The sequence below is a fragment of the Passer montanus genome, unplaced genomic scaffold, assembly GCF_014805655.1.
Source record: "Passer montanus isolate IOZ18808 unplaced genomic scaffold, ASM1480565v1 scaffold15, whole genome shotgun sequence".
Lineage (NCBI taxonomy): Eukaryota > Metazoa > Chordata > Aves > Passeriformes > Passeridae > Passer > Passer montanus.
The window spans coordinates 1,689,713-1,711,720 of NW_024362051.1; the positions used below are offsets into that span (position 1 = coordinate 1,689,713).

Consider the following 22,008-nt stretch of genomic DNA (forward strand, 5'->3'; position numbering starts at 1 on the left):
CAGGAAGGTCACAGATGAGTTATGGTGGATTTCTTACAACAAAGCATTTATTTCTCTGTATGCCTGTAGAGATAATACTTGTCAGATTAGCTCTTTTTCTTTGGAATTCCTCACCACTGGTTTAGTGAGTCTGTGTTTCCCAGCAGAGGGCTATTAATTAAAGTCCAGTAGGACTCAAATCTGAGCTTATTAATGGTTGGATAGATCCAAATAAAACACATCTGCTCCCACACCTCAGTCTCCTCTCCTTGTTTTTCCTCACTTACTGAAGCACATTTTCAGTTTCCCACCATAAATTCCATGAAATCCTCCCTATCAATGAGCCACATTCTACTCTCAAGCCACCTCTAAGTGATTTCTCAAGCTTAAAAAAAGGACAGGGAGGTGAATCAACTAGGAAACAAAATCCTCATCTGCCAGCATTTGATCAGTTACAGCTTATGGTTTTATCTCCCCAAACATTTTCCCATTATAAAAAAAAAAACGAGGGCTTGCAATGCTCTATGTATCACTACATGTTAAAAAAAAGACTTCAGAATTTAATAGGATTTTATAGGGACTCAGCTTTGTGAATTACACTCATATAAAAAAACTCTAAAGTAATTTCTATTTGATTTGAATCCATTTACGTATGGCAATATCTGCTATAACCTGACAGGAACAGACCAGCTGAAATTGCAAGGACATGAAACCGGGAGTTGGCTTCCTTCCCACTTAACCTGCAATCCTCTCAAGTGGGGGAGGAAAGTTAGCAAGCACTGTGTAATCCTTCCCTCCTGCTTTAGAATTAAAAGAAACCCTGGTATGAAAACATATCCATTAGATTAATTTTTACCCAGATTAACCATTTACTCAAAGGTCACATGTAGGCTGAATTCCAAACCAGCAGCATGTTATACATCTCTTTTAAAGGCAGTATGGTGCAGAAACAGTCCCGTTGTGAACTGCTACATCACGTCCATCAGGACTGAAACAGCCCTTACCCTGTGCATCAGAAAACTTTAAACACAAGGAAAACACAATCCCAGCATAAGAAACACTGGAAAAAAGAGCAATGTAATTCCAGTCTTTTGGTCCAGCTCAGCAGAAACATAAAAAATAAGCCACAACATAGCACTTACATGATCCCACATATCATGAAGGGCATGGTTCAAGACAGACAAGAGAGGCAGGTCAGTATTAAACCATAGACTTGACTTCTTCACCCTCCTACCACAGCCTGACCTTCCTTGGGATGCAGTTTCCTGGCTGGGGAAGAACAAGCTAATGGCTGCTGTGAACCTACAACTGCATTACACACAGTCCTAAGTGATCTAGGACTGGATCAGGCATACCTTGATTCCTTCTGCTTCGTGTACAGGAACTGAAAAGAGGCAGCGACCCTTGGACCTAAATTTGTTAATGGCACCTCCAAACTGAAAGACTAATAAGTTTATTCTTCAGGCTAGAAGAGAAATCAATGATAAGTTACAATGTAATGGGCATGGCCAAGAAGTTGGCTTAGATTTCTTGGTTTTGCTATATGTGTTCTGAATAGAAAAAAAAAAAAAATCAAATGTCACATAAAATGTGTCAGAACATACACCTTTCATTCAGTATTGCCATTAAAGTGATTACATATTGGACATTCGGTTACTCAGAATATTTTCATTATCATTTGCAAGCACATGAACAAATACACATGAACATGAACATGCTGTGACACCAGTGTTCTGAAGATGAACATCATTTGCAGCCACGGCTGTTACTGGGAATGGGAGCCTGACTTCTGCTGGGACTTGTGCCTTGTAAAGCCTGACAGCTGAGATCTGTATAAACTGAATTATCTGTGTTTCTGTCTGGGTAATAATTTAACTGCACAAACCCCAAGAAGTTAAAAAGTGAAGATTAAACTACTAAGTATACCTACACAAATGCAGATTTTTAGGGATGTAATAGCTTTTACTTTGATGTAATGGCTTCTAAAAATCAACTAATGAAACTGAAGTAAGGTCACTAAAATAATGAATAAGAGTGAACTAATGCAGTTTAAGTAGTATTTTAAACCCAATTTTTTTTCCCCTCAGTGTCTTCATTTAGATACACCTATATTTTAATTTTCTTGCTGGCACTGATAATTACAAGCACTGTCCCCATATAAAATGTTTCAACTTTCACAAACATATTTTGAAATTAATTAGACTATATATGAATATTCATTGTTTGACCATGAACATTCTAAATTACCTGGATTTTAAAAAATGTCTTGCATGCATTTTATTCTAAAGTTCCATGAATTCTAAAGACTTTATCCTGTGTTGCAAAGTTACCTGAGGATAACATATTTTCTTGCATTCTCAAGAAATGGATAAGTCAAGGATAAAGAAGCTCCTCTCCACAGACAGATCAGGATTGCCACCACATATATAATCCATACATGCATATTTAGGCCATATTCAAACCAAATCATGCTTTGTGAATATACTGAAATATCACACAGAGAAAAGATTCCCACCATTACTCCTGTGTTATAGATCAGAAGAAAGGATTATTGACCAAAGGACAACAACAAATTCAATCCTGTATTTTCACTTTATGTTTTAAATCAAGGTCGGCTCCATAATTTTCTAGAAGGAATGTTTATTTTTGACAGGGAGATGTACCCTGAATTTCAGGAAACCAGAAATTCATCTTGTTACAGGTTTTTTAATTAATGCAATGAAAGATTTACAGTGCTTAGAATGATATTATAATCTGAATAAACCCATCTAGAAGACTTAGCTACTTTTTTTTTTTTTTTGCTTAATGCTTTAAAAATTGCTCATGGGACTGCAAATTATATTGGTACAAGCAATGTAAGTTATTACCAGTAACAGTATTAGAAAGAATCAAGTGACCACAACAGCACACTCCAAACACAATTTTTCTTGTGCACTCGAACCATGAAGGAACTCATTGACTATTATGACAAAAATTCCTCTGACACAGGCCAAGAGGGGCTGAAAATCTTGTGCTGGAGCTTCCCAGTGTGAAGGGGCCACATCCACATCATGGTGCACAGGGTCTCTTTCCTCTCCTCAGGAAACAAGGAGATCCATGCTCTGCTCGGGGGCTGCACTCCACCTGTGGCCTTTTCCCAACAGAAAAGGATTTAAATTAGATCTGGCACCACAGGACACTCCAAGGAACACAGCACCACTGTCATGGAGCCTGTGGTCCATGTTCAGAGTAACAGGATCAGTAAAAAATTCTCTCTGGAAAAGATGAACCCTGGGTTTAGCCAACATGCAAAGTCTCCAAGCATGCTCAGTCAAATACTACTGACATTTTTCTAGAAGTCACCCTAGGGAGATAATAAGCCTGGATTCACAATGGAAGACATGGTTATCACCGACTTCTGAGAAGTTATTCACACTTAAAGTCAGAGTCAGATTACTCACTCCTAAAAAACTGTGCAAATTCAGGTCATTTTTCCTCTTCTCCCCTTCTCCTTTTTATTTCACAAGTCATACCTAAGGTGTGAGAAACCTCACTGAGCCTCCACTATATTCTCTCTTGATGCCTACCTTTCCTATTTCTTTGACTGTCTTTTGCTCTCCCCAATCCAGATGTTTCAGACATCTTTATTAAATAAATTATATTAATAAATCTTCTTGAACAGAAGTAATTATTATGTTAATAAAACCCAGTAAAAATATGTCGTTGACTTCACCTTTGTATTTTTAAATTCTATTTTCTAACAACAAATAAAGCACTCTAATCTTTATTTTTCTAAATTATTATTACAGTTTTTGTGATGGATAAAATAAATATGCATTTTCCAGAAACACCAGAAAATTAGATGAAAACAAGACACATAGAATTAACTGAAGTGGAACTCTCCCTTTTGATGGATGGCTTGAAGTTTCACTAATCAGAGAAGTTTGCAAAATAATTTCTGATTAGTTGAGAATACATGCTACACAGACAACAGAAAGGGAAGGAAAAAACCAACAGCGGAAATATTAGCTAATATAAATAAAAATGGATTACTAATCTAAGTGCAAAGATTTTTTTGCCTTTTTCAGCTCACAATGTTATTCATGCCCCTGAGCAACTCACTTAATCTTTTTTCTCCTGCACTTTGTCTGTAAAATGGGAATAAACCAACATCATTTATCCCACTGGCGTAATATGTGAGTTAGAGTAAGACAAAAAAATAACAAAATCCAAACATTTCAATTATTTAAATAGGATTTGGTACATCAGAATGACATATATAATCTTTACTTTTGTTCTCTTCAGGAAAAAAAACCTATGAATTACTTAAAATCAATACATTTTTCATTCTTAAGCATTTCACCTCTGTCTTCTTCCATTTTATATCATTTTAGCTACATAAAAGATGAAGTAGAGGCATTTCAAGTTGTTTTTCTTAGACTTTAAATCTTGGGTAACTTCTTGTTTATCACCTTTCACCACAAATTAACATGCACATCAAGACAAGTTCATTATCATTGAGAGGCCTGTTAAATAGATGAAAAAAGAATTGCATCTTAAAGTGCCCTGGATTATCTACTGGTATTCAGTGATGAATAATTTTGTAGTTCATAGTAATCAGTTTGCTTTTCTTCCTTTCTAATTGAAAACCTCTGAAAGTAAAATTTATTTTCTTAGTAAATAAATGCTCATTGTCAGAAACTACAGCAACATTTGCTTTCAGAAGGTAAGAACGATGTCTATGTAAAATAAATAGTAAATGCAATTATATACATAAAACTATGATATGTATATATAGGACACTATCTAGAAGAATAAAATACTACATTCTTATGGAAGAAATAAAGCCAAGCTCAGCACATCTTGTCCTGCTGACATGAAATTTCACCTCCCATTAGGAAAATGACATTTGCTGTAACATAGCCCCAACACAGGAGACCTTAAAAGTGAGAAGAGAATTCAAATCCATGGAAAGTACTGGCAGCCAAACAGATGCAAAATCATTGTAATCAAGCATGAATAATGTCATAATGAAAATGCTAAAAAATAAACTGACAGCTTTATACTGAGAACTCAGATATACCATGGCTATTAATTATTTAGGGTTAATTATTGGAAGGAAAAAGAATTTAAAAAGGCACTATCAGCACAGCACTTCAAGCTCCAGTCTCTTAAAGTTCAGTCACACACATGAGAAATACAGACTGCAGGAAAAAAAGAAAATTTAGGTGGGGAAAGATGACAGCACAAGCACAATTCCATATTCCAGGGCTGTGCAAACAGTGCCAGGTGTGTTCTGATCTTAAGAGCAGTGAATAAAGCACCACACACTCTGCCTCAAAAAAACTCAGGTGCCTCAGTACCATTTTTTTTAATATCTCAGTATTAATTTAGATAAAAGCTCATTCCAAAAGTTCTGCTAATGCTTTCTCTTCTTGCTGCTTCTGCCCAGAGTTAACACCCTAAAACTGACACCGTTTTGTTCTTTAGTCTCTTCCAGCATTGTTCCTGACCAGCTTTGTTTGATCTTCTCTTTATTTTGCTAACTCTCTTCCCCATCAATCCACATATCTGAAAATTTACTTTACCTTTTTAACATGGAAGATACTGTCACTTCTATTAAATTAACTAGATTTTTTTCTGTGATTTTTTTTCTAGTCAGTATCATTCTGGACAGGTTAGATGTCTTTAAGAAAGGACCAGTGAGAATAAAAAAAAATCAGAAAAAATTAGCTAATTGAATAGTGAATATAGAGATAAAAGGAAAAACCACAAATGCATTCAAAATATTTTGCCAAGATTCTTGCAAAGAATTCATTGAGAGAAAAAAAAATAGAAAATTTGACAGACACACTCTACCACCTGCATATCCAAAAATATCTAAGGATTTCAGCAGAAATATAAAACTTCAAGCATAACAGTCTCCTTGACAGTAAGACAAGAAGCCACTTTCCACAAGTGCCCTCTCTCCCCTCATCTGCATTTCAGATTATGCCGTATGTTAATTTACAACCTGGAGTCATAAGAAATTGAAGATAGTCCATACGAAAATGTTTTTAAGTGGAACAGGAGGAAGTTAAATGATAAGAAATCACAGTTTGCCCTCTTATGCAACAGGGTCTACTTCATCCTTTAGCTGCTCACTCTGCTAAAAGATTTCCTTTGGTTCTTTCATGGGGAGGTTTGTGGCTGCCAAAGATCAAGTGCAGAACCAAACCACAGAACTCTCTTCTTGGAGCTGCTGACAACAGAAAAATACTTTCCATTATTTCAGTACTTCAGTATACCTTTCAGGCTGCAGAAAGGTAAAGTTTGTGCAGAGATTTAGCCCAAATTCACCCTCTGTCTTGAAAGCTGAAGTGGTAGAGGCCTTTGAGAGCCATCATCTCTGTCAGACGTCCTCTTTCAAGAACAAACAATAAATGAAGTACTTACTTCAGTCATTTTCTTACATATGAACAAGATGAATTTAAGCCAAACAATATGGCTTTTTCCCCCCCCACCCCAGGAATATTGCAGAGCATTAAGTAAATTATACTGCTGGACTAAATGTAGTAAACATATGAGGTACAATACATCTTGTTTTAAAAAAATCATGTTTGGTATTCACTGACACTACCAATAACTTTGAGTCTGTTTCCTTGCTAAGTAGTCATATGACCTCCAGAGACATAGATTTTAATTCCTGTTTTGAAAACAGTACCATAAACGTGTCCAGGAGCTTAATTTATTTAATCATTTGTGGAAATTTACTGTGCATTTCTGTAACAGCATTTTTGATATGCAACTATAACTCCTCTCTTGCAGCACATTATTCCCATCACCTGAGGAGGATCTAAGGCAAATCTCTATTACTTTCAGCCATTTATTTGTTTGCAGATCCCTGGTGCAAAGACAAGTAAACAAGCCTTTCCCATGCCTCACAAATATACTAAGAACTGTATTTTCTTTACTATCTAAAATGGTCACTCCCTCTTTTGGTCTGAATAGGAGGGTTGCCCAGAGGGTTCCCTTCCATGGAAATTTCCAAGGCCAGGCTGGATAGAATCTGAGCAACCTGGTCTGGTGGCAGGAACCGTGGATTTGGAACGAGACGATTTTGATGTCCCCTCCAACCCAAACCATTCTATCAACTTTGACTTATCAACTTCACCTGCTCCAATTATAGCTTAAAAAATGAGGATAAAAAAAATACATGATGCTGGGATAATTAAAATAATTTAAACCAAATTAAAATGAAGTTAGAATTCAAAACCATGATATAATAAGAAAAATCAAACATTTCAGGTGAAAAATTGAATCTGAATTAAAACCCCATTTTCCACTACTTCACATCTGAGCAAATGGATACTTTAGATTCAATAACCAAATCAGTACAATTAAACAACAAAAAATCTGTGTACTTGTATGTTTTAGAACACAATGTTACATCTGTAAAAAATTACCTCATAATCTCAGGGTTTTTTATTCTGTCAAGTCATTATATTTATTTCAAGTTCTTCCATTGCCTTCTTATTCTATAGATCATCATCATGTATTAAAATGCCTAAGTTTCTGTTTTATAAACATCACATCTGTATGGTTAAGAGGATAAGTTGCCACACTTCTGAAATATTTTTGAGATGCACTTCCTTAAACTGAATACTAAGATTCTCAGGAGTAAAAGATATTGGAGAAAAACTAGATAAATTCTATTCCATTATGCTTTTACAAGCTGTAGACATAATGAGAAAAGAGAGAGATCAGCAAAAAAAAAATCACTCTAAAACAATACTTCAGAGGAATTTTGTTGACAAGGACTGTTCTGCTCATGTAGTGATGGCCACAAAAAACACCACACAGCAAACCCCATGTGGGATAGATACACTGGGATCAAGGTGTAATATTGTTATGCTGTCAAAAAATGAAGGAAGAAGATGAATTTAAGACACTGAAATTAAGATGGAGGAGTCTGTCATGCAATAACAGCTTATAAGAGTTACAAACCCAACACATAAACATAAAAAAGCAAAGCTGACATATTTGATAACCACAAAGGCAGCTTATCCCAAATACACTCTCAATTACAGTCATTCTGCATTACACAGAATGCAAAAACAAGTCGGGGGAAGTGCAGCATCACAACACCATCTCAGTTGTTTGGTTTTTTTTTAATGTTGTCAACCTCCCCAGCCTCCTGCCTGGGCAAACAGGAAGGTTTTTTCCTTCTCCTCTCTGTGGGAAGAGAAGGCAGTTTGCCCTCTTCCAGCAATGCCACAACTCCCACCCTGCCCCAGCACAGCAGCTCCTTGTGCTCTGAACACCACCAGGAAAACTCAAGGTTTTTTTGAGGGCGAATTCTACAAATCCAGCTGAGCCTCAGCTGTGTGGGAGCACCTCTCCAAACCAAGCAGCTGTGGGCAGTGGCCTCTTTCAAACAGACCTTGGGATGTCAAAGCAGCCCCTCATCTGCCTGCTCTGTGGCAGCTGCCCCAAACTGCCACGGCACAGGAACAAGAGCTTCATTAGGCTCTGGAAATAGGAAAAACAAGCACAAAGGTTCATTTTACTTCAGAAATGGTAAAGAAACGGGCAAACACGGATGAGAGATTGTTGCACTGAGTCAACAAGAGAGACTCACATAACTGAAGTACTGAAGACATCTAAACCCACAATCTGTTGTGTACACAGTGATTTCAGAGAGCAAATAACATTTCAGTTTTCTGTGCTGTGTTCTGGTTGAATTGTCCACATTTGAGCAATCCTAAATACAAGTGCAGGATTTTAGTCCATATATAACATTAGGTAATATGTATTTTCAAGTACCTCAAATTTAATGTTCTTTTTTCTAATTAGACTTCTGCTGGATCTGTAGACAGTCTTATAAACCACTTTAACCTTAATTTTTCATTATGGAAATTGTAAGTATTCATTAACTTTGGAAGACATGGCATTACAGCTGTGATATATCATTCCTCATATTATTAACAATCTACTTTATAAATTCGCTGCTTGAAGCACATACTGGTAATAATGCCTTACGAATTTTATTTTTGTAAGAATTTAGAAGCAAACTTAACAGGAGTCCACACACTAATTTGCCTAATCATACACAAAATGTTATTTGCTGCAATTACTTTAATGTTAGTGTCAAAATATATCTGCAGAAAGTTTAGACACACTAGAAACTAAACCCCAACCCCCCAAAAAGAGAAGCTACGTGGCTAATACTACTCTTTCCATCTCTCTCTTTGGTAAGATAACTTAAGCAAGAATAAAGTCCAGATTATCACTTTTTTTTGTAGTAAACTTTTAGCATATTGTAAATAATTTTAGTCAAAGGTAATACTTTCTCCACAGAGACTAAGTACCATTTTAGCTTTTCTTCAATATCATTCAAATGCCTATCTCAGGAATAGAAAAATTTCAAAAGAAAACCAGATATTGCTATGAAATCAAATTGACGGCCATCTATAAAACTTTTTTTGGTACTCTAACTACATAATGTGAAAAATTATTATTATATTTATAATATTTAATATATCATCATAAACTGCCAAACTTAAAACACAGTACTCTACTGGAAGTAATTTTACAAAAGCAAATATACAGTTCTAGACAAGCTACCACAGAGCAGCCATTTGCTTGAAGGAATAACATTTATGCAATTTGTTCTACAGGATGGTTTTGTTTTTTTTAATTATCTAACATTGCTTCTGGTCTTAGCAGCAAAACCTAAAATACTGATAATTTTTACTTCAGTATTTAAACAAATGGAGCTGATTAATGTATTTGAGAAGACAAAGTTGTACTGAACTGAGTCATCTGCAACTGAGCCTTTACCATTTCATATAATCAAATATGATTATGAATATCAATTTCATATTCAAAATTTCCACTTGTTTCCACAGACAGCAGACAGCTTGCTCCCTTCTAGGTAAAACTGACCACAGGCTATTCTGTGGTTTTCACATGGAATAGTGGAAAAAATACAGCTGATGTTAGCCAGCTGCTCAAATTTCCTTAGCATTAGACATTTCTTTATATTCTACAAGTGCTGGTGGAACTGCAAAACAAAACCCTCAGCTGCAGTGCTTGGTGCCATGCCTTTGTACAAGAAAATTTCTATAAGGTTTAGGTGACACACGCCTTTGGAAAAACATGCCAAGAGAAGAAACAGCAAACAGCAAGTACCAAAAGTCCAAAGTTAGGAGTGGATAAATGAGGCAATAAGGAAAGAAGGAATATGAGAGTGAGAATAGGTTGCTAAAAGATGTCTAACAATACCAGGACTGGCAAGGCATACCTGGGCTCAGAACATGGATAGAGGAGCAATGGTAGGAATAAAACAGAGAGAAATACTGGCAAGTTCTTCCAAGCAGATTGTTTTTTTAAGCTGAGGAAGAATCTTGAATGGCAATCAACAGAAGACCGAGACTCAACATTCAAAATTGCACTGGATAAACTACACTGAAAAGACATTTCAGCACTGATGACCCAACTGTTCTTCTCTTGCAATCCTCTTCAAACAACTGTCTTACTTTGTGCAGGTAGTGATTGTCACAAGGAACACTCTTGGCTGTTTAAGAAAACAGAGTCCAGCAGCATCATCAAAAGCAATTCTAGCTACACATAAGCAAGAAAACAGGATGGCCTTCACTGCTCTGTCAAGAACAGTTTCAAGTGTTAAATTCAGTTTGTAACATCCGGGTCTTTACTAAAGTTTAAGAAAAAGAATAGGTCTTAATTACTGTATTTTCCATAACATTTCTGTAGTTGAGTGATTTATTCCTCCATTTTATGGACTTTCTCAAATTCAGCTAAAATAAAATCTCTTTACTTTTCACTGTATTATGAATAAACAGCCAACTGTTTTTTTTGAGCTTTCTGCATCCATTTTAACAAAGTTCTACCACACACACAAACATCTGAGCCCCACTCCACCTCCCATATTAGCAGCAGCATTCCTCAGAGAGGCTTTTCTCCAAGCAGTTTAAAAAAGATACCTTTTCATTCTGAATTAAACAGGATGTAGAGATTGCCACCAGTGGAGGTGCAGGAATCACAAACCTATAACCCAGCTATTCTAAGGAAATGTAAGCAAGTAATTACAAATAAAACTGCTTACATTCATGCAACTTGTTTGGCAACAGCAGCATAGCATAAGGAAAGCTGCTACAATTCATAACAGCATCTTGTAATAAAACAGCTTTATGCATCCCTCTCAAACTGTTTAGTGCTCAAATCTCATCAGATGGCTGAGTAAGCATTACACTTTGGGACAGTAAATCTCTGTTTCCAATATGGTCTGCATTCACAGACACGTACTTTTGCACTTACTGTAGTCAATTCCAGCTAAGCACTCAAATGGAAAGAAAAAGGCAATACATAAAGACATCTGCATGCTATTCTGTCTAATCAGCTATCTAGACTCTGAAACCATTTTGGAACCTTAAAGGATGAGCACCTCAAAAGGAACTGACTGCTACCAGCAAAAGCTGATTTGCAGTTGGATTTACAAACATGAAATAGTGTCAAAGAACCACCTTTATACAAGCCACTGTCTCTTCAACCTGTCTTTATCTACATCCCTGGGGCATACAGGGCATTGCCATGGTATATTTCAGTTCTGTTAGAGACAAACTAAAAGGTAGGAAAGGGTTTAGAAACCACCACCAAGTCGAAATTCATGTCAGAAGATGACATTATACAGGCAGATGCTTGAAGAGCTCTGCTTGGATTGACAGACAGTTCACAGAACACACAACTGACTGAACTGCAGCATCTAATTAAATCTGTACAGAAAAACACTGGCTGCTGTGGGTTTTCCAATAACACAAAAAAGAGCAGCACCAGACCTAATGGCTAAAACTGAAACCAGTTTCCAAAACCCAGAGAGAAGCTGGCATCTGCTTTTAACATGGAGGCTGAGTTCCCACAGTCACTGCCCACCAGTGGAAATTATGGATTTTTATGATCTACTTCTACTTCATGATCTACTGATGTTTCCAGAACTTCAGAATGTGCTTAATTTAAGGAAAGATTACTGGGATCAGTGTAGAAATAATCTGATGAAAGTTAATGAGCAACCCAAAGCAGGCAAAGGCAGGTAACTGCAGATCCTCAGACCTGGAACTCTGAATCCTGAGAAAAATAATATAAAACAAAGAGGACAAATGCTGGGCCCTGCCTACCCAATTATACTTCCTTATAAATTTGTTTTTCCACTGATTTATAGACTTTAAATGAATTGGTCATCAGCACTTGGACTCAACTCCAAAGCCCCCATGGTTCTCTAAGGAAGACAATGAAATTTGGATGGTATTTTTATTTGTTTGAAACTTTCCTTATGGTTTTCTTACTGACTGAAGTGTGCATTTGGGCCCAGCCACAATATTTTTAAAGCTTCTAGAAATCACATAAGGCATTGGAGGTGTTAGGAGAACAAACAGGGAGGACAGAGGAAATATAAACATAGCAATCATCACCATGGATGAACCAGCTGTCCACTGAGCCTAGAATTTAGTCCCCAGTAGTAAGACATTTCAAAACAACATGGGGAAAAAAAATAAAGCAGAAAAGACAATTACAGATTAAATAAAAATACACCTAAAACTTGGTCCCAATGCATTTGAGCTGAAAACTGACTCGTGCATTGGAGCAGGAATACCCTCTGGTGCTTAACCCATCTTCCACACACTCCACTAAAATACAAATATCTAATCCTTTCCCTTTTTTTTTTCTGAAGACGCAGACCTTAAACACCTGTGGCATTGGAGAGTTCATCAATGTATAACCCAAAGTAAATGCTGTTGTATGTCAAATATTTGCTGAACTCCATTTTATTTAAATAGTTCTTTCTTCCTGTATTATGAGAAAAGAGGAGAAGAAGGAAAATGGTCTAATTGCTCCTTTATCAACAAACAAGCTTTGGAAGGATTCTCAAGTTCACAGAAACAAAATTATATTCACTGAAGAAAATTCAGGACTACATGTAAAAACCCATCTTCTGGAACCCACCTAGGATGCAGGAACAGAGATGCCCAATTCAAATCCAGATCAAATATAAAAGCTTTCTAAATCTGACATTTCAATGTTAACAGGTGTATTAGAAAAGAATCTAAGTCTCTCCATCAGTTTGAGAACACTCTCAAGTAATCAGCCTCCCTTCCAAACACATCTTGCTGAAAACCAGATGCTAGAAAATATCATTTGAACCTTTGGAAAACAAGACACAGAAGGTGGAACAAATTTGCAAGATTTGCTCTGTGTTAGCCATTTTCATTATCAGAATTAATAAAAAATCATTTTTATTTTAAGTATCTTTTTTAAAAACTAAAACTATTATTTCATTTCCATGGAGTACATTATTTCCCTTTACAGTAGATTTTAGTATGAGACAGAGCATCCACAGATGTGTGTAAACAAAGTTCTTAAAAGAGTGTGTGCTCACGTGTGTATGAGAAAAGGGAGAAGGGTTTATAGGATCAAAAATTATTATTTTCAGTATCCAAAGTCTTAGAATTCTATTACATAGCAGAGGAAAGAGATGAGGTGGAAAACAATACACCAAGGGAAGGTTTTGTTCAACACCCAGTCAGGCACCAGCACTACAAGACGATCAAACATGACTTTCATTGAGGCACAAGATCTTTTGCTTGGTAGAAATTTGAAACTATGAAGTATAGAAATCATATTTCCTACTAATTTTCAAGTTCTACTGAAAAGGTGTTTGCATGAAAATGGTTACTAAACCTATTTTAGGGTAGACCTGAGGTTTTTATTTTTTTTCTTTTATTCAATGTGTGCTTACTACATGTTGATAATATCTAGTTTTTAGAAATTATCCTTTTATATGTGATTTACACAATGTGCATGTAACTTTGTAAATGGCTTTTAAAAATAGAACCTAGTTGAAATTAATCATCAGCTAATGAGGAGTCCAGTACAGAAGCAGTAAAAATAGAAGTTCTTTTTTGAAAACTAAAGAACGGAGCAAAAAAAGAGGAGAAAAGGAGCATAAGTCTATATAAACTTATGAACTTGCATCAGAAATCCCTGCATTCCGAGTCTCTCATTTAAACTGTAAACAAATGCTGATTTTTAATAATGATCAGTTGTGGGAAACTGCTGAGAATAAAAAGTTATTCCCTGAGAGAAACAGAGAGAAAAGTTATTCCCTAAGTGTGTGTACAGAGAATTCTCAGATTATGTCTAGCTGTTGTTTATTCTACAAATACATATTAATATTAGAATAGTACTGGGTTTTCCAGCACTGGTGTTATTAATTATTACTGGAGTTCCCATCAGATCTGCTCAATTGGTCCAGCAGGCGGGAAGGGATGAAGATGAAGCTTTGCTCAGACCAGGTCAGACTCTGACTCCCAGTGCTCAGCCCAGGAGATCTGAGCACCCCAGCATGCCCAGCACAGGGACTCCCAATGGATGAAGACAGAAAATGGTGAAATGCCAAGAAAATAGGATGGGAGGGGAACGTAAGGAAAGTGAAAAGGAAGGGATTATCACAACTGATTTAAACTGCCACTTGCGAACCAGAGAGCTTGCTGCTCAGAAGGAAAAAAAAAGAAATCAAAACAAAACAAACAAACAAAACTAAACCCCAAACATTACAAACCAAAACAACAACAACAAAAAAATACCCAAAATACCAAGAGAAAACAATTTGTGCATATTTAAAAGAAAGCACCCCAAAGACTGAAGGTCAGTGCCATGATGTCTCCCTGAAAATCCACTTCTAAATGCATTTTCTTCTGTTTTTTATTGCAACTCAGATCTAATGTACACAAAGTTTTGGTTTAATTCCTGTCTATCAGATAATTTTGCTATTACAGCTCAAAAGGGCACTTGACTGATATTAGAGTATAAATCAGAGGAGGAAAGTTATGTGTGGATTCGACTTTCTTACCTTTTCCTCTCTTAAAAGCAGCCTGAGAGAAGGCTGCTCTAAATGTTTGTACTTTTATTTATTTGCTAGTCGAGTAATGCTGCTACATTGCTCCATTATTAACAACTTCAACACACATGAAGGCACAAATGAAAAGTGCTTTCAGGGTTTTAAATCACTTAATATCATCTTCTAATCTTTTATGATTTGGGGAGGGAGAGCATAAGAGAGGGAGGCTTTATTCAGCATCTTTCCATTATTAAATAGGGTACACAAATTATATTTTTCTTATTTCTCAATAAGGCCATGCTTTCTAGACAGGAGAAATTGAAGGCAGTTGTTTCACCCTAATACATATTTTACACTGGGATCGTGTTTCTGTCAGGTCACCATTAAATCCAAAGCCCTAATTCAGGAGAAGTGGAGGTTCCACAGGTACTGGCTAGGAGAGGAGAGCTGCCTTGAGGCCTTTTCCTACACAAACCACCCTACACCTGATTTAATGTTAAAGAATCTGCCACCTTGCCTCTACCCCAAATTTTGGTTATGTAACTGTACAGATATAATGAAAATCATGATTGCAGAATGCCACTCAAAAATATTGCATGACAAAGGAAAACTACAAATGTGCTCTCACTCTAGGCAGAATACATGAAAGAAGTTTTATTTAATGTATTTAATCCAAATCTATCAAAACATTTCATTTTCAAAAGGTCACAGGTCCTGTAGAGAAGTATTAAAATTGTAATTGCCAAAACTCAGTTGGATTTGGAAAGGATACATTAATTTTAACAGAAGAGTTGAGGATGACTCAGGTTTGATGACAAGATGAACAAAGATCTCGTTTTGGTGTTATTGGGAGCATGAGCAGTGAGACAAAGCCTGGTAAGCCCAGGCACCTGTAAGAGCAGCTGAGGCCTCTGAGTAGCAGCCCATCAGTCACTGTGACTAGTTAAAATCTTTTAAGTCTGAACAACCTTCATTCCTCTCAGGAAAGTATTAAAACAACCCAGCAAGCACTGTTTCAGACTTTTGAGCTCTGAATATACTTTGTTATTAGTATTTTGCCGACAAACCATGATAAAAAAAAACTAGAATGAGTGCAACTTTATCTTAACTGATTTTCCAAACCCAGTACCGTACAACAGGCAGCTCAACACAGCCATGAAGAGTTCCAGTGTCATGGTCAAACCAAATATTTTGCAAAAGTATTTAGCTTTTCTAATAGAAGAAACAAAATACTGAGGAAAACATCTGCATTTCCTTTTAAAAAAATTCAAGCTTTTTTCTAATAGAAGAACAAAAAATCTCTAAAGATTACTTTAAGCATGTTTATTTCCCACAGAATTTAATCCCATCACAACACCCACTCAAAGTTAGAATAAATTTAAATGTATAAATTCCTAGATGTCTGCAGCTGGAAACTGTATGCACAAGATGTAATGAGCAGAACATACTACTATATGAACCACATCTTTATCCATCTAATGTTAATATAGAAAGTGAGAACTGCTACAAAATCTTAATCTAGATCTATCTGTAATATTTTCTTGAATTTCATGCCAGTAAAACTGTTAAATCAGAAAGATATCCAGCTTTCAAATGCAAAGAATCATCACACAGACTTATTTTCTAAAAAAAAAATTGCTTTCTAAACTTAACAAAAGCAGGAAAATAAGGAGTTGCTGCTCATTATCTAACAAAAAAATTACTTTGGCTCTCTAGAATAAACACTATTTATTTAGACATAACAACACAAACTAGTAGGGGAAAAAATAACAATAATAAAAAAAATTTGAGTGTTTCAATTTCAGTTACCAACAATTTGCATTCCCCTTTGTAAAGAGGGCAGAGAAGAACACATTAAGAGCAGGGGGAGGATGAAAAGTTGTCAAATCAGTAATCAAGAGAAAAAGACCATTATGAAATGCTGAATAATGACCTGCAAACTAAAATGAGACACTTGAGCTGAAGCATCAATCATCCTGATAGGAAAAAGTAATATTTAGATGACTCCTGTACAGTAAAGCAGAACAAACTGCAGTGAAAATGGCTGCAGCAGCTCAGCAGTTCGAGTTGCACTTTGATGTTTTATCTTAGGTAAACACCTCTAAGCAAAGAAAGACCCTCCAAGATCAGAGATCATCCCAGAAAACAGAACTGGGTGTTTGACAGACCAAGCACAATGCAAACACTCCCACACGTCTGCAGACAAATGTGAGAGAAACAAGGGATTAGACAAGGGCTTAATTATTAACGCTAATTAGTAGATTGTTTGATTGAAAGGGGAAGGCAGACACTGAGTGCTGTCAGAACGTTTTAAACAAGATGTGTGACATGATACCAGGTATGGGAATGACCTTCCACTGAAGGATTTCCACTAGAAGTGTGGTAACTTCCCGTTCCTTGAGCCTCAGCATTAGAAATGTGCAGCAGAGAACCATCACATGCTGTTAACAAGCACATCTACAAACAGAAGAGTTTCTGCATTTAAATTATGGTACATTTAAATTATGTACCTGATGATTTGCCTTCCATTGAGGGAGCACAAAACCTATACATTTGTCCATCAAGCCTGCCTGTATCTTAGCTGGTATGAACCATAACTGATTCTTCAACTGACGCTAAACCAAGGCTTTTAATTCAAATGCCATATCTAACCATTGATTGAATGCCAATTTAATGTGGATATTTGGGCAAGTAAACCACCTGATTAAACACAGTTCCTATGAAGCAATGTTCACTAATGGTTTCAGCACAGAGTCTTACAAGTTCTTGAGACAAGAAAATACCCAAATGAGAGTAAAACTATGTGAGTACAGTGCACATTTACAGGTTTTCAAGTAAAAACGTTTACATTCTTAATTCATTAATCTATTGGACATAGCAAGGACTCTTGTATAAAATAAGAGGTTAATTCCCCTAGCTTACCAGTTCATACAAGCAGGTTATTTCAAACATTAGTTGTAGGCTACAATGCTCAATTACAGCCAATTACAAAAGGAATTAGATAGGTTTCCTCCTTTTATTTTTTATGACATCAAGTGTGAGCAATATGGGTGAGCAGTGACAAAATAAAGTCAGAGGAACCACCACTCCCATTCCCACAGTTCAATTACCCAGCATTCAGCAACAGGAAAGGAATTCCAAGGCACCTGATGAATAATTAATGTATATTGGCCATACAGGTTTTTACCATAACAGTGTTTTAGTTGTCTTTTCAGTACAGATTCTGTGTTAAAGAGAGACACATTTAGGTGAAAATGCCATTATCATTTCCAAAATTAACCTAGGAAACAATACCAAGCTAGCACATTGTCTAACCCCAATATCTACACAAAAGACATCCTCTGGTTAAGGGTCATGGCATTTGTGTCTTTCAGATGTTTTGATAAGTGAATCTCAGTTTGCCTCATTTACAAATTGTGGATTTCAAAAGTACCAGAACTCAGAGAAAAGAAAGAACTTTCTAATTTAGCACAAAACAGCGGAAATAACGTTAAGATAATATCCATCCTCCTAGAGCTCTTTCATTAAAACTCCTTGTAGCACTGAGATGCGTTAACAAGGAACAGACTGAGGAGCACCGTAACAGGAACCAGGCTGTGAACATACCTTGTCTTGGAAACTCATCCGACTCCCTGTGCACCAGGTCGGACACTCGATTTCCATAGTGCATCCTGGTGTCGTGGTCATAGGCCTTCAGAGTCTCACTGGAGCTGTAGGACTTCTGGGTGGGCACCCTGCAGTCCTCGCTGTCCAGGGAGGAGCTGGTGTAGCGGCACTGCTTCCCGCAGCGGCCCCGCGTCAGCGAGCGGTGCCTCCTGTCCTTTATGTCCATGGTTCTGAGCCAGGCACGGCGCTCCCAGGAGAGCCACTCTTCTGTCTGGGGTCAGTCACTGTCACCTGACAACATGAAAGGATGAGGAAAGAGTAAGTAATGCTGCCACTATGTTTTGTTGTGTTCTGCTTTCCCTGACTTGTCCTTGAAGGACAACGCGGCACAGATGGAAAAGAAAGGGAAGGCCCACATCATGCATCCTCTAAAAAATTGAAATAATTGACCAGAATGGGTAGGGAGAAAAAAATTAAATGCTGTAGGATAATTGCATTCTATCTAAATTATCAGATAATCAAACAGTATAAAAAACAATGATAAAACAATAACACTGTCATCTTTTGATTTTTGAATGAACTCTGGTAACAACACAGAACTGACAGAACAGTATTTGTTTCTGTTATGCAACAGAAGAAAAGTAGACTCAAACGAGCTTTAATTATTTCCATTCTTCCTGCAGGAAGGCTTGCAATTAAGACTGAAGCATGCAGGAGAGTTCCAAAGAGGAGATTATTCCTATTCACTGTTAATGCATTACAGAGCTGTACGTTATCCTTTAACATGTTCACAAGCAGCAGTGACTGATGTTATGGCCCCTGGTCAGCATTAATCCAAGGCCCTGCTCTGAAGGTGGACAAGGTCTCTCCAGACATCCATCCCAGCTCTGACATTCCTGTGTCTCTGTGTCTGAGCACACTTTGGGGCTTGGCTGCTCTTGGGCACCCCAGAACATGACTGGATGAGCTTCTTCACCCCCCTGAAGTCAACCAGTTTATCCAACTCAGCACTTGGAGCTCTTGAGAACTGTCTAAATCTCTTCTTGTTCAATGAACCATAGAGTTTATACAGTGTGCTTAATTAGGACACCCTTACTGTGGCATATAGACTTTAATATATGCATCGTTAGCATACAAAAACTGCAAAATGAAAGCTACTGTAGAAAGGAAGAAATACAGTAAAAGCACAAACACCCTACCCACTGGGGTACTAATTATTTTCAGCTGGTATTAGTATATCTTTCTCTCATGGCATTCTATGCCCAAGTCTGTGCTAGTCCTGAGAAATCCTCATAACAATTTTTTTTTTTCTGGAAATGAAATATTCCCACAGAAAAAAAATACTCAGATTTGCTAATAAGCAAAAATTGGAACAAAACATCTTGCTTTTCTCTGCATGGTTGAGAAGATGAAGGATGGTTGGGGTGAATTTAGCTGGGACAGTTGAAGGGCTTTTCCTTGCCCCTGTCCCCTCTCAGTCCAGGTTCCCCCTGCCAATCCCACCCAGCAGAACATGCCCAGGCCAGAAGCTTTGCTTAAACCACCAAAGCATTTTAGCAGTGATTCCTTGTGCCACCTCTGCCACAAGGGAACAAACTGCAGCAGAGGATGATAAAACATGCAGAAGGCAGCCAAGCCTTTCCTTGTGGTAGCTGTTTGCACCTGCAGGAGAAGAGGTCACAGCACTGGAACAAGAATTGGCTAAATCATTGCGTTTTGAAACAGATTATGGCCCTAAGAGAGAATAAATGTACTTGGCCAGAGGAGCTGGTGACCTAGAGAAAAGGTTTCTTGCCTTCATTTATATTTGACATTTAGCCTTGTTGTGGTTTTTGGTTTTTTGGGTTTTTTTCCTTTCTGTATTTTAAAGAAGTTAGGTAACCACGAGAAACAGCTGCTTTAAACCACCCACAGGTATTCTGCAATCTGTGAGGAATAAGAACTGTAAACATGCTTACTTTTTTTCTTCTATTTCATTTATTTTTAACATTTCAGAGGAGAAAAAAAGTCACAAAACAACACCTACAGAAAAGCCAAAACAAAAGCAGAGACATTTGGCACTTGAAACCATTTAGGTTTGTTTTATAACTTCAGATTAAAGAGAAAGAAAGATTCAATCTACATTCCTGTTTCTCAGCTCTCTGAACATGTAGTGGCTAAGCTGACTCCTCCATATCTTAATTTTTTATTTCAATTCTTTGGTGCTGTAATACTGATTGAACTGGAAAGCAGGTTAACTGTAAAGCATTTTAACACTGGTGGCACAGATTTTCTTGAAGTTTCAGGAGATATCCAATAATTTAGATTAACAATACCTGTTCTTTGATCGCATTTTAATACTTTCTCATCAAATCCAGATATCAATATATCACAATTATAAACATAGAAACAGACATAGACACTACAGCATTGAGCAAAACCTGCCAGTTACTCTCTGGGAGTCCTCATGCTGCTATTCAACACAAAAGCCTGTCATTGCTTATGAATTCTATATTGTCTGTCAGTTCAGATAAACAAACAGCTTTTTGTTTTTATGACTGCTAAACTTAAAGCTGTCTGGCCTGTTTTCTATTGTTTCTGAAAGAACATTTAATTCCTTGTTACTGTAGTTAAAAGAAGGATTTACTCTGACTGAGATAAAACTTCTGAGTATTTCCAGGGCATTAGCTTATGAAAGCATCTTCTCAGGAAGACAAGAGTTTTTGAAATTGTTCCCTCAATAACCATTATTTTTTAGAGTTTTGTGCAATTCCCGTACAAATACGAATATAAAAGGAAATGATAAGACAGTGTTCCACTGCTGATCGTGCCTGTAAATATTCCTCAGTCATCTGCACATGCAGAATATGAGGCACAACTCTGTGCTACAGTAACTCCAAGTGGCTAACACAAGAAAATAAAGGTAGAAATGTCCCCAGATCTTTACTTTGATCTTTCATAAGGAAAATCTTGTTGCAAGAATCAGACATCAGAATAACTTGGTGAATAACTTGATTTTTATGACACCAGACTATTAAAAATTTCTTGAACTTTACTCATGTTAGTAGGTTCTTCAAATGCTATAGATAAAATTATAACATTTTTACTGGAAGTTTTGTTCAATGTCATTTTCATATTTATTAGAGTAGTTTTATTTTTTGTTTTCCTTATTGTTCCATTACTTGAGGACAAATCCCAAGCATCTGAGACTAAATACGTCTACCTGAACACAGCAAAATACTCTCAGAGATACTTCTCTCCTCCTCACCTGTGCTTTGGAAATTTATTTGAACTTAAAGCAGCCAGGCAGAAACCAGTTCCAGAGCATCATGCTCAAACTATTCTCAAAATTTAAATAATGGTATCACCGTATAAGGCTTAAAACACAGTGAATTAAGTTGTGAAACACTCCTAGAAAAGCTGTTTCACTTTTTTTTCATTCTTATGGTAAATAGATTAAATACTGATTCAATTCAGTGCTAAACACCTTTCCTGTTAGACAGTGAAATATTTATGCACTGTATTCCTGGAAAGGTAAGGTGGGATAGCTTTGCTTAGAGAATAATGGTGAG

At 36.8% G+C, this 22,008-nt stretch overlaps 1 protein-coding gene across 1 annotated transcript in view; it reads right to left on the minus strand.

Annotated features, from left to right (window-relative positions):
- The window catches only part of TENM2 (teneurin transmembrane protein 2), a 616,650-nt gene that overhangs the window by 463,547 nt on the left and 131,095 nt on the right, over positions 1-22,008 (minus strand). Inside the window, exon 3 of the mRNA XM_039701625.1 lies at positions 18,458-18,748. Within this exon, the coding sequence (XP_039557559.1) occupies positions 18,458-18,683 (226 nt within the window). The 5' untranslated portion in view covers positions 18,684-18,748. The remainder of the gene's footprint in view (positions 1-18,457; positions 18,749-22,008) is intronic.